This window comes from Cyprinodon variegatus, unplaced genomic scaffold (assembly GCF_000732505.1).
Source record: "Cyprinodon variegatus isolate N-32 unplaced genomic scaffold, C_variegatus-1.0 Scaffold725, whole genome shotgun sequence".
NCBI classification, from domain to species: domain Eukaryota; kingdom Metazoa; phylum Chordata; class Actinopteri; order Cyprinodontiformes; family Cyprinodontidae; genus Cyprinodon; species Cyprinodon variegatus.
Window position 1 is genome coordinate 176,683 of NW_015151178.1, and position 13,045 is coordinate 189,727.

Below are 13,045 nucleotides of genomic sequence, written 5' to 3' on the forward strand. Positions count from 1 at the left end.
TGACCATGTCATCAGGGGGGGCTCCGTATAATTGAGCAATATATGAAAAAAAAGAACTATGAACTAGTTAATTTTTTGGAACTGTGAACTTAGTTCAAAATTTTGAATTATGAACTATGAACAGAACTAGTTCATTTTAAAATGTGTGAACTGAACTTTGAACTAGTTCACGTAGAAAGAGAACTTTCCCAACACTGACCGCAACACTACTTACGAGTAACCTAAGCAAAATGAATCAAATCAAAGAAGTGTCCTACCATGACTATGAAGCTGATCCCAGTGGGACATTAGTCCCTAACCATGTAGGGGCAGTGATATCCATGCCAGTCCAGGGACTGACTGCAGTTCTACTGTAAGGTGTCTTGGTCAAGGTCAATGACCGGCGCACCTGACACGTAACAACCAGACCATGCATATTGCTTAATGGTTTTAGACTATATTAATTGGACAGATACACTGTGCGATTTTTTGCCCTTTACGGGCCGATTCTCCAGTCGTGCTGACTTTCAGCCTCATTGTGCATCATGTAGTGTACAGGGGGATATGAGGGGCGATCAGCCGCTCACTACCACCTCCCGATCAGGAATCGTGAGGTCAGGAGAAAATCAAACATGTTTGAAATTCCGTCGGCCGTCGTGAGGTCGTATCAGAGCTTCGGGCCGCTCAGTGTGAGAACAAATATAGTGAGCTGTGAACTTTTAAACCCAACGATTGAAAATATTGACCGACATACCTGACATGGTACAACTATACCATGCATATTGCTTTAGGTTATAGACTATATTAATTAGGCTATGTATGCTTCCAAAAATATATTTAAAAAAAATTAAATCCCCCAACCCCTCCTTTTTTTTTTTACAACTAAACTACAGGCTAGAGAAATCATGTCCAGATGTTTCCTCCCTTTTATGCTGTTCATACTTTGAAAAACTGGATTTTCATACTTTCGTTCTTATTCTGCAGATCTAATAAAGATCAAAACGTTCAGATCTAATGGTTGATTGAGACTTTTATCACTTATTTAGATTGTCTGACTTCTTGCATATCTTGTTGCTCTTTAAATAAACCAGCAGAATTCATTCATTTTGGGGTTAATGGCAGATGAATTTTGTAGAGATCGCCCCTTTAATGTATCTCTTTTAGCTCTTAATCTCTCGTTTTCACCTGATTTCAGTTTGTCAATCACTGATTATCTGTATTTTAACACAGTCCCCGTTGGTTGATGTTGCAGCCTTCTGCCTTTAAATCAACGATGTGGTCAGACCCATAAATTAAGTCATCTACTAGATCTCACCCCAGAACCTGGTGCTGCAAATAGCGGTCCCATAGTCCCCGTGAATTCTGGCCACTGCTGCCCGCACCGCCCCCGCAACAGCTCGGTCATCCAGCTTCAGCAGATCCCTCCTGTCAGACACATTTATCTCACACAGCAAATACCTGCCGATATAAAACAGATTCAATCACAAATGAATCAAAAATACATTATATTAATCAGAAAACTCATATGTTTACTAAAAGCACGTGTCTACCTTGACTTCACCCGCACCATCGTTGCCTCTGTTTATTTCCGTGGGAACTTCCGTCAACAAAAACTTTACTCGCCTGTTTGAAGCTGCCACTCGGGCGCCCCCTTGTGGATTTTAATGGTTACTGACGGATGCTTTTGAGACCGACGGGGTAAAAAGGATTTCAATTTGGACAAAGCCTGGAAAGCTAACTGCGCAATAAAATATACGTAACGTTATTAAATTGTTATGTTTTAATTATAAAAAAAAAAAAAAAAATCGAATTTACAGTCGAAATAAAAAGGGAAGAGCAAAGCATCAAGCTATTCACACCCCTTTTGGTAACCATGGCAGCATCCTGAGCTCCCAACCAATCACAGCCTCGGGTTTCCATCTCCTCACGCTTAACGCCATCTTGAAGTTACAGTTTGTGAAGCGTCCCACAAAACAAAACGGCTCCTCGCTTGCGCTGCTTCCTTGGGTGATATGAACGGAGCCCGAAACAAACCGTCACAGGCAGCCGGTAAGAGCCACAAGGAGGCGGACACAGCGACGGAGAGCAACCGGGACAGGAAGGCCGCCGGCGGAGGAATGCTGAGGAAGCTGAAGTCGAGGCGCAGCCACACGGAGAAGTGGCCTCCGGTCACAGAGGATGAGCTCCGGGCTTTGGGGACCGATATTTCCCCGGACCAGGTTCTGGGTCTGCGGGTGGTCACGGAAGGTATCTAATGTCCCCGAAACTCCTGCTTGTTGTTCGGTTTGATAACGGAAACTAAAGACGATGTGTTAATTAAACCCTGTTATATGAACAATATATTCTATTGTTTAGGGGAAATCTGCTGTTTATACAAACATTTCAAACTCCAGAAAAATATTCCATGCTCGGTACCATTTTAGATACAACTGTGACAAAAAAAAAAAAGAGAGAGAGAGAAATTATTAAAGGCATGAAAAAAAAAATAACTTTGAAAAATTACCTTTCAAAAAATCTCGCCATGAAACATGTTTCTCAACAGAATCCCAGATTCTAGTTAAGTAAGTGTGCAAACCAGGAAGTCTAAAATGAATAAAATAAAATAAAAATATATGCTAAAAATACTTTTTTTTTTCCAGAATCGGTGCCAAATTAGGATTTGATCCAGTTTAAATAACAATTAATTTAAACATCCTGCTTACAAATGAATACAAATGGGATTTGGGGTTTAAAAATAACTTTTTGTTTTGCATCATATTCCCACAGCATCATAGATCCTTCACCAAACTTTAGACTGCAAGTGTTTAAACAAATATTCATCAATTCGATACAGATTCTGCAACAGCTTTTTCTCCACCACCATCAGACAGCTGAACTGTTTAAAAAACTCTGAATCATGTCACAGACTCTGCATCAGACTGACAACACAAACCAAAACACTGCATAATTGCACCATATATATATTGGTTCTCTGAACTTCCCTGTTAATACGGTTTTTTGCACCATGTTTTTTCTCCCACACTATATACATCTGATCACTGCTGCACCTTAAGAAACGGAAATGTCATAAAAGCTCTACAACACTAAAAGTTGTCAAAGTCAATTATTTGTGAGGCTGGGTATTTTCGCCATAGTCCTTAATTGATTCGATTTTGATTCATACAGCTCTAAATTGATTAATTTCCATTCAATCTGTTTTTACAATATTAAAAGTGGTTCAACTGTGTTTCAAAACACTCATGTATTTTATTTTTTCCCTGTTATATTTAAAACAAAGTGCAAACTTGTAAATCGGACAGTTTAAACTTGAGATGTGAACAAAACTGTCTCAAAAGTGCAAACTTTTTTGTGAAAACAAACTTTTTTGGTTTAAAATCATCAGTGTTTGTTACGGGAATAAAGCAATGAGAACATTTTCTGATTTTTAATAATCCTTTTTTAATATTTATCCTATAAAATATTTGTCTAGTTGGTCTTTTTTTTATTTTATTTTTGTTTGAACTTTGTTTCTGCTGTATTGTTTGTATTAAATTATAGTTACAGCCAGTTCTTTAGTTAGATGCATCATTTGAATGCATATAAATGAGTGTTTAGAGTTAGACATTCTTCTGCCAATGTTTAGTTGAATTAAAGTGACAAAGCGACGGTTTGAGGCTCATGACTCGTCATAAAAACACTCCAAGTTCCAGTAAAGCCTTCAGTTAGTCAGCGAAGCCTATTGGACTTTTTTTGTTCTTGTTGTTGGGGAGTTTTTCCAGACACCACAATAGTTGCTTTTCGTCTTTTGGGAGGATTCTCTTTCCTGCAGAAAAAAAAAAAAAACAAAAAACTCAGGTTTTCTCTGCTGAGTTTCTAATCCTGCTTCTATCTACTGTTTCAGATTATCTTTGCAGACCTGAGGATAACATCTACAACATCGACTTCACACGCTTTAAAATCAGAGACCTGGAGACGGGGACGGTCCTCTTTGAGATAGCCAAGCCTCCTAACAGCGGTGGGTGATGCATGCAGGTCACTGAGGGGCGTTCAGTCAGAGACACTGATGCTTTTCTGATGAATCTTTGATTCACAAGTTCGACAAACATGAGAAGAAGATTAAGTTTAATGTGATAGAAAGTGAAATAAGTTGAAGTGAACTGACCAGTTGAGGTCCTGTTTCATAATGGTGGTATGCAGCAGGTTCACTCCTAAGGCGTTCCGATCCCTTCAGTGAACCGTTTCTCTGCCTCAGGTCATGCAGAGAAAGAGGAGGACAGCGTGGACGGAGACTCCAGCGCGGGACGCTTCGTCCGATACCAGTTCACACCAGCCTTCCTCAAGCTTCGCACCGTCGGGGCGACGTAAGTTTTCCCAAGTCCGTCGTCCCTCTGATCCTTCCCTCTGTCCTTCCCTCTGATCCTTCTTTAACCGCAGCGTTGAGTTCACCGTGGGGGACCGGCCCATCAACAGCTTCCGGATGATCGAGAGGCATTACTTCCAAGGTCGGCTCCTGAAGAACTTCGACTTTGACTTCGGCTTCTGCATACCCAACAGCCGCAACACGTGCGAACACATCTACGAGTTCCCTCAGCTTCCCGAAGACCTGAGTGAGTTTCTGACGGTTCAAAGGATCGGGCTCGCCGCTCTGATCCACACTGACCCTCTTGTCTGATTCCTTCCAGTTCGCCAAATGGTGGAGCATCCCTACGAGACCAAATCCGACAGCTTCTACTTTGTGGACAACAAGCTGATCATGCACAACAAGGCAGACTACGCCTACAACGGGGGGCTTTAAGGCCCCAACGAAGGAACGGGTCCAGGAAGTATTTTTATTGCTAGAAAGCAGACACCTTAATAAAGACCACCTCTGCCTTACGACGAGATCATGGTTCCTTCTTAAAGTACCTCAGAGAAGCTCCGCTTCACGGACTGCGAACAGTTCTGATTTCCGATGGGTTCCGACTCGTCCCCGTTTGAACGATTCACCGCCGTCTCTGCTGGAAGGGGACGCCTCCGCTCACTGATTTACTCTTTTTTTTTTTTTTAAACAATTGGATTTCCTGAGTGGAAAAGCAAACTGGATGTTTTCCAGACATTTTAATTCAAACGTTAGATGAACGCTGAGCTGTGTGGACCTTAAATACGATGCCTTATCGGAGCCGTTTGTGTCTGATAAGACCGTTTTTTTTGTTGTTTTTTTTCTTTCTGACTCACAGTAGACGATTTCCTTCAGTTTAGAAAAAGCAGGACCATCTCATCATCACAGATCTCCATCTGTCTAAACTGTGGTGGGAAGTTTGCTGTTTGATCAAATCTAGAAGGAATGAAGGTTAAATTGCGAAAGATTAGGTTTATTAACATTTTCACAGCGTTGGCATCGATATGTTTAGTTTGCTTTGTTTAGATTCAACCTGTAGATGTGATTCTACCTGTTTAGTTCATGAAATCTGTCTTCTGGATTTATTAGTAACTTCTAATTTAATAAAACCTACAGGGTCACCTTACTTTATACTCAGCAACCAGGTGCACACTTCTACCAAATGGTGCTTTAAAGAGCCCATTTATCCCTACAGGGATGTTTCCTGACCCTTACAGGAAGCTGGAGTACCCAGAGGGAACCCTCAAAGGCATTGGAGACCTTTTAATGTGTGTGTTTAAAAAATGCAGTGCTTTCTACTTCCATGTAGTTCAGCGGTTTGGTTTAAACTCCTTCCCAGCGGCTGCCTCATTTCTCCTCTCTTTGTTGTTTACTGTGACTATGTGGAGTTTCAATGTACGGGAAGGAGGCCTTTTCAAATCAAAGGTGCCTAAAAAAAATATAAATAAAAATCATGGAAAGTAATAACAACGCACGGAGCAGGAATGTGCCTTAAAATCTGATGCTACATGTTTTTAAACCCCTAGGAGATTATAATGGAGGCCATTAATGGCTTCGATCGGTGGGATTTCAGTCGTATGTTTGAACAATTTCATTCTAGTGTTTGTTTCTGATGTTTGTCGTTTTAAATGTTTCTACAGAGCAGAGCTACTCTGGCTGCTGCAGACGTCTGAGATGTTTTTGTTTTGCTCTAATGCCTTGATAAGCACATAAACGCTCTTTGTTTGACCGTTTTCCTGTAAGCTGTTGTATAATATCCCATTTTTTTATTTGATTAGGATATTAATAAATAAAAAGAAGCGATTGTTGGACAAATTCCCACCCTGCTGTTCATAGTTTGAATTCATCGTTCCTAAACTCTGGTTCTGTTTAGATGAAGTTTCTCAGCAGTTCAAAGATGCATCTTTATGGTTAAGAAAGAAATGTAAAGTTTATTTAGAAGGTGAAATTTTTATTTATTACAAAAATGTTATAATTGAATCATTCAAGGATTATCTTACAGCAAATAAACTAGAAAATAAAATTCCCTGCAACTGAAAAAACAAAAAGTATTTTCTGTTCAGAAAGTTCCGTTCTATGTTCCTTCCCACAGACGCCCTAAAAACGATTTTACGTTAGTCCAGGAAAACTAACAAACAAGTTAGTTACTAATACTATACTAATAAAGCTCAATTCAGTACAAAGATGATTAGTGGTGCTTTAGATAGATTAAAACATTGAAATAGAAAAAAATTAAGCAAGTAAAGATTAAAAACACAACAAAAGCAGGTAGTAAAATAAAACTATTGAACCACAACCTCAACCTGAAACTTATAATACCTCAGCTAACGGTTTAACAGCCAAAGGCAGCTCTAAATGAATAGGAAGAACTCAAGCTTTCTGCTCTTTTCCAGTCTTCTGGGAGTTTGTTTCAGATCAGTTGAGCTTAAGAATTAAATGCTGCTTCTCCATGTTTGGTTCTAGTTCTGGGTGAACAGCGTAGGTTTGTTGTAAATCTCAGTGATGAAGCTGTGCTGAGGTAATAAAAAAGTTCCGGTTTTCTTAACCTGCATTCATTTAACGCCGACCCAAGAAACTAAATTACTCCAAAAACTATTTATGTTCCTGCTTTAATTTAGAGAAAATATGTTTGACTTTACTATTAAATTCAGTGAGGTGACAAAGTCGACTTTATTTGGTCAAAGAGTGCAAAAAAAAATTACATGATAATAGCATGCAACTGTTGTTCTGTACAAATGCTGTATATGCAATGGCTAATTAGCAAACCCAGCACTTAGTTTCATTGTCCTTGTTAGCATGTTTTGCCAAACAGGTTAAATGGTATGCATTTCTCTTTATTTTGCACTTTCAAGCTTTAGCAATATGTTCTTTAAGGATTTAATGATTCAATAAAATCCAGTCAAACACCAGCCGAATGGCAGCCCACTTCCCTCCAACTTCCAGCCACTGCAGTGACCCCCTCTTGCATAGTTTTTACTCTCCACCCTTTCACTGAATTACAGGGTCTGACCAGGAGATGATGCTTCTCTTTAGACCTTAATGTCCACAAATCATGACAAAATATTTTAGCACAAATATTGACTTTTTTTAATTTTTTTTAAAGAAGGAATTGTAGGGGACCAGCCAAGGTCCCATCAAGGATAGCGAGGAAATTTTGACTGGCTGCTACCGTAATAAACAGCATTTACTGCCACTTTATGCTTTATATAAAGCAGAGGTCACGAATTACCGGACCTCGGTCCGGATCCAGACCCACCTGCTGGCTAATCTGGACCCAACCTGATTTAAAACATTTATAAATTACCGCATGTTGTCCAACGATAGTGTCTAATTTCACTTTATTTCAGTTTAAAATTCTGTTTAAAGTAACAGATTATAATTAAATTATGTTTAAAGTAACGGATTATAATTAAAAATGCCTCCAGACCTTTACTGGTTGATGATTTTCTTTATTCGGATCCTGCTGGTTTTTAATTGGTTACCCCTGATATAAAGTTTCTCATGTTGGATTTTCAATCATCATTTTCAATCATCACTTTAGATAATGTTTTCTGTTATTCCCACTTAAAACCTGGAAATTTAAGATAAATAAAAAACTGAAATGCGGTTTTGATAGAATCAACAGCTCAAATGACACTAATAACATTTGTTTTTACTGTCTTTATTTAATGATAAAATGCAATAAAAAAAATCTTAAAATGTCCAAATGATGTATTTGGACCTAATACTAACATACAAAATGTTAAAGTATGAAAACAAAAGAAAACTAATGAATTAAAAACAGTTAGGGCGGCGTCCAATGAGATAAAGGACTACATTACCCAGAATCCTCGGTTGAAAACAGAGCGAAAGAAGCAGCACGTGGTTTGAAGATGGCGTCTGGCGCTGGAAGGATGGTGAGAGTTTCCAGTGAGTCCAGCAGCAGCGACGATGAGGAGCTTAAAAGATGCAGGGAGGCTGTTTGGGACCAGAACCAGAATAACAAGACTAAAGGTGAAGGTTTTAGTTTAAGCTGCAGCGAATAAATCTACATGCGGCAGATCTTTGATTAAAACACATCAGTCTGTGTTCTAAATTAAAGTTAGTCTCACTTTAAATGATGCATGTTTGTCTGTTTTCAGATGTGGATGGAGTTAAACTCGAGTCAAAGCGGTGAGTTTTAGATTCACACATTTTACAGAAATTAAACCTCATAGAAATAGATTGTCTAGATCTGGGCTTCAAGTTAAAGAAGGAAAGTCTGAGAGTAAATTTTTACAGCTGGGTGAAGGAGGGAGTTTTAATCTGAGATGCTCTGATCAGACATTTCAGTCATTTATCATTTTAAACCTTAATTTCTTTTGTTGTTGTTGTTTTTGTCAGACAGATACAGAAAAGCACCAATTATCTAGTTACAGTAACATTGATCAGAACAACATACTGTGAGCACTTATCAGCAACTGTCCAGCTTTTTCTTTTTTTTGTCTTCCCTACACAAATAACATAAAACAAGGCAACAATAATAATAATTAAAAAAAAAAGCAGTACAGCAACAATGTAGATAACAAACCTACGGAAAAGGATTAGGGCCACTAAAAAAAAAAAAAAGTTAACTTATTTTTTTATTTTATTTTAGATTAGTATGGGGAAAAAAGTCAGAATTCTGACTTTAATCTCAGAATTCTGACAGCTAACAAACATGTTAGCATCAAGCCATAGCCATGTCTGTTTTAGAGACTAGCTCTCTTGTTTTAATGACCTTCTGCTCCTCCATTAATGAGGGGACGCCTCGGGCACGTAAAAAGTTTCCTAATTCCATCATTTTCCACCAATGGCCACCTCAAACAACTCAAATCTTTGTCAGTGAAGCTGAGTGCTCCACATCTTTTCCTTTATGGCGCCCATCTACATTAATTGAATTCTGACTTTTTTCCCATACTAAACTGAAATAAAATTTTAAAATCAGTTAACTTTTTTTTCCAGTGGCCCTAATCCTCTTCCATGCAAACCAGACCTACAATATATAACATAAATCACAAAACAAGACATCACACCCTAGAAAGTCTATTATAGCAATCCTGTTCCTGTATCTAATAAAATATAAGGAGACACATTTACATGTCCAGCAGTTGAGCCAGGAATGGGCCGAACACCTGATTGAATGTGTCTTCCCTCCCAGCCACCCTATAGGTGACCCATTAGTAGCCGGCCATTGAACTTAGAACCTGCATCCACTCCTTAAACCTGGACTGAGTGGGAGATTTCCAGTGGCGTAATCCTGCACCCTGTTGTCATAGATAAACAGCACCAAGATTTCTGATGTTTTGACATTTTAATGTTATCTGGAAGTAATCCTAACAGGCATAATGCAGGGTTTCTGACCAACAACTTATTCACAAACAAAATAATCACATTCCACATGTCTTTAGTTTTATCACACTCATATAACATATGCAGAGTTCCAACCTTTCCATTACATCTCCCACATAATCAGTGTTTCTGAGTTTCAGTCTTGCCAGTTTGGAAGAGGTCCAGTAGGATCTATTTAATATCTTATAAAAAATTAGTTGAGGTTGTGCTTCAGTGCCATGATGAACATTATTTAATCCGATCATTTCCTGGAATCTTTAGACCTAGATCCCTATCGTTTAACCTTAATTTCTAAATACCCGAGCACACAATCTTACAAATTACAAGATAGTTTTTCCTGAAAAATAATAATAAAAATAAAATCCAAGAAAGAATATTTATTGAAAGATCAAATGAGAGATTAAGAGGAGATATAATGCATTTATTGTTATAAAAGAACTGAGGATATTACAAATGTTTTCTGCATAATTAATAATGTATTTTAAATCAACTGTCATGAGATGCTAAAGTGAAATGAGATTAGGGATTAGATGTTTTGATAAAAACTAAATGAGCAACTGAAAATAATTTGTGAAATATGATCAATATTTAACTGCATGCTGAGACACTGTCTGTGATTTTCTAAAGGTTCTGTGTATAACACACAACTTTCTGTCATTTACAGTAATTACTTAAAAAAAAATATATATATATATATATATAGTTTTAAAAATGGGAGAGGATGTAGTTTGGTAGTAACAAAATAATTTCAATGACAGTTAATGTCTGTTTAACAGGAAACCTAATTAAATATGTCAACAGTTAGATGCAACATGGTTCACTGTATTACCGTATTTTCACGACCATAAGGCGCACCGTACTAAAAGGCGCAGTCTCAGTTATGTGTGCCATTTCTGTATTTAACACACACATAAGGCACACCGGACTATAGTGCGCGGGTTTTATATACAGGTGCATGTCCTCTACTACGTTTAAATACCTCTACTGCGTATTTAAAAATAGAGCGGGAGCAAAACTGAGTATGATTGTGCTTTATTCATGTATTTATTACAAAGTATTAATCAAACCCATCAAAGTCATCATCCTCTGTTTCTGAATTAAACAGCTGCGCTAAATCAGACATGCCAATTTCCCCTTCTTCGCTGTCAGAGTCACTTTCCGTGCCGCGCGGCTCCTCGGAAATGATGCCGGCTTTTGCGAAAGCTCGAACAACAGAGCCAGCAGACACATTAGTCCAAGCATCTACAATCCATCCGTAAACTGTGGCGTAACTTGTCCGGCGCTGCCTTCCACTTTTCATGAAACTGTGGTCTCCATCTGTCATCCATCGCTCCCACGCCGCTCGCAGCCTTACTTTGAACGGCCGCTTCACACCGATGTAGAGCGGTTGAAGTTCCTTTGCTGCATCTTCTTCACCTGTCAGATTCATTAATCTTGAATTCTCTCGTGGCTGCTCGATTTAGGGTAGCTGATGGCCTTCAGTTTAAACTGTGCTTCATAGGCGTGTCTCTTTGCCATTTTCAGGGTTGTTAAGACAACAATGTTCTGCATAAAGCACATACCTGTTCTTTTATACACAATCATCACCCACACTTCCCCCTTTAACGTTCTCATGGCGGTCTAATCAACGTCCGCAGTAACAACACACATAGGGCGCACCGCACTATATAAAAGACGTTTATATGCGCCTTATAGTCGTGAAAATACGGTAAATAAACATTCTCTGCACCACGTCTCACAGACACAGATACCTTTTAACACTCAGTTTTCCTTCACTTAGCAAAGACTCTTCCAGAATAGTCAGTGTTTCTATTAATGCAAAGTGTTGGGACTTAAAAAACAAACAAACCGGGGACTTAAGTCTCTGACCTGACAATGACGGGTAAAACATAACCCATCGCACCCCCACCATGGACTGTTCTCCCTGCTGCCCGATGCAGGTCCAGCAGATTCCAGAACAGTTTCTTTCCCACCGCCGTTAGACAGCTGAATGTTGTATAAAATGTAAAAAAAACAACAACAAACATTTTATACAACATAAAAAAATATATATATCTTCTTACCTTTATCACGGCTGCAGTAAAAAAAAAAAAAAATGTCTTGAGAGCTGTACTGAACGAAATTTCTTTTTTTATACACTCTGTGTACAAAATGACAACAAAGTCTCGCTAATTAACTTCATGCTGCCTTTTGGAAACACATTCAAACTAATTTTGACTGTGAAATAAACAAAACAAAAAAAAATCAACATTTATTACCTCAGCCCCCTAATTAGCAAAAAAAGGAACAGTGAGTAAATGCTGTTATCTAACAGTGTTGTCGTTGCGGAGCATGACCACGATGGAAACGAGCTCCAGGTCACCCAGGGGTTTCGGACACATGTGGCTAAAAAGTTGGAGCATCTTCTGGACAGGTAGAGAAAAACCTGAACCCTCAGATCACCATGACAGTTTCTCCTAATATGAATCAGCGTTTCTTTTCCTTCAGCTTCATCTCAGAAACTCAACCTGCAGCCTTGAAAGGTCTGCAGTCCCAATCTGATGATGAGGATGATGAAGGTAGATATCTAGGATTATATTTAAGCAGATTTGGTGCCACGGAAACCTGCTCCACTCCGTCTAATCATCTGCTTCTTTCCGTTCAGGATTTCGTCTGTTTTCCACGTCGGTTCCAGGACAGGAAGCTGCTAAGCCTTCATCACCTCCCAGATGTCGTCCTCCTCTCAGCTCAAGGTTTTTAGATTTTTCCTCCATTTTTTAAAAACATTAAGTTGTAGAAATGTTTCCCTTTAACACAAAGTTCTGCGTTTCTTTGCTGTTTGCAGCGACAGCGACAGTGAGATGGAGACACGGCTGAAAGAAGCAGCGGTGTCCATCACTGACCTGTTACCTCCTGCAACACACTCCTCTTCCTCTGCAGAGCCTCCTGCCTCAGAGGTCAGAGCAAAAAAGAAAAGAGTAGAAGAAGAGCATCGTGTCAAGAAGAAGAAGAAACAGAACAAGGAAGAGGAAAAGCAGGAGGACTCTGAATGCTCTGCTCTTTATCAAAGCAGCGGCGAGCAGGAACGCCCTGCAGGCGACGTCAGACGGAAAAAGAAGAAGAAGCATAAAAAAAATACAGAAGAAGAATCTCCGAGCTAATTTTTTATTCTACCGTTTACTGATTTTGTGCTTTATGTTGAGGCGAAAATAACTCAGACACCCGCTTGTTTATGAAACATCTTTACATCCATTGTTCAAGGTTATATATAAAAAATCCTCATGGAAAGTGAAAAAAAAGCATTTAAAGAAGCAAATTAAAAACAATGTCGGTAACTTTCCGTCGCCAAAGTTAGAATTTCTGAGAACAGCAAAATATTTG

The 13,045-nt window shown here is 38.9% G+C and overlaps 3 protein-coding genes across 3 annotated transcripts in view; 2 read left to right on the forward strand and 1 right to left on the reverse strand.

Annotated features, from left to right (window-relative positions):
- pop5 (POP5 homolog, ribonuclease P/MRP subunit) overlaps positions 1 to 1,549 on the reverse strand; it is a 4,444-nt gene extending 2,895 nt beyond the window's left edge. Inside the window, exons 1-3 of the mRNA XM_015395096.1 lie at positions 1,530 to 1,549; positions 1,285 to 1,437; positions 734 to 747 (exon numbers count right to left, since the gene is read on the reverse strand). Coding sequence (XP_015250582.1) covers positions 734 to 747; positions 1,285 to 1,437; positions 1,530 to 1,549 — 187 coding nt within the window. The remainder of the gene's footprint in view (positions 1 to 733; positions 748 to 1,284; positions 1,438 to 1,529) is intronic.
- Positions 1,550 to 1,919: 370 nt separating this feature from the next.
- On the forward strand, positions 1,920 to 6,213 carry unc119b (unc-119 lipid binding chaperone B). The gene is made up of 5 exons (XM_015395089.1): positions 1,920 to 2,226; positions 3,860 to 3,973; positions 4,211 to 4,319; positions 4,393 to 4,565; positions 4,641 to 6,213. The coding sequence occupies exons 1-5, from the start codon at positions 1,992 to 1,994 to the stop codon at positions 4,751 to 4,753; spliced, it is 744 nt and encodes a 247-aa protein (XP_015250575.1). The 5' UTR covers positions 1,920 to 1,991; the 3' UTR covers positions 4,754 to 6,213.
- Positions 6,214 to 8,193: 1,980 nt separating this feature from the next.
- On the forward strand, positions 8,194 to 12,987 carry LOC107097795 (chromosome unknown open reading frame, human C12orf43). Its single transcript, XM_015395091.1, has 6 exons — positions 8,194 to 8,329; positions 8,458 to 8,488; positions 12,000 to 12,098; positions 12,173 to 12,243; positions 12,330 to 12,417; positions 12,510 to 12,987. The coding sequence occupies exons 1-6, from the start codon at positions 8,209 to 8,211 to the stop codon at positions 12,823 to 12,825; spliced, it is 726 nt and encodes a 241-aa protein (XP_015250577.1). The 5' UTR covers positions 8,194 to 8,208; the 3' UTR covers positions 12,826 to 12,987.
- Positions 12,988 to 13,045: the final 58 nt, after the last annotated feature.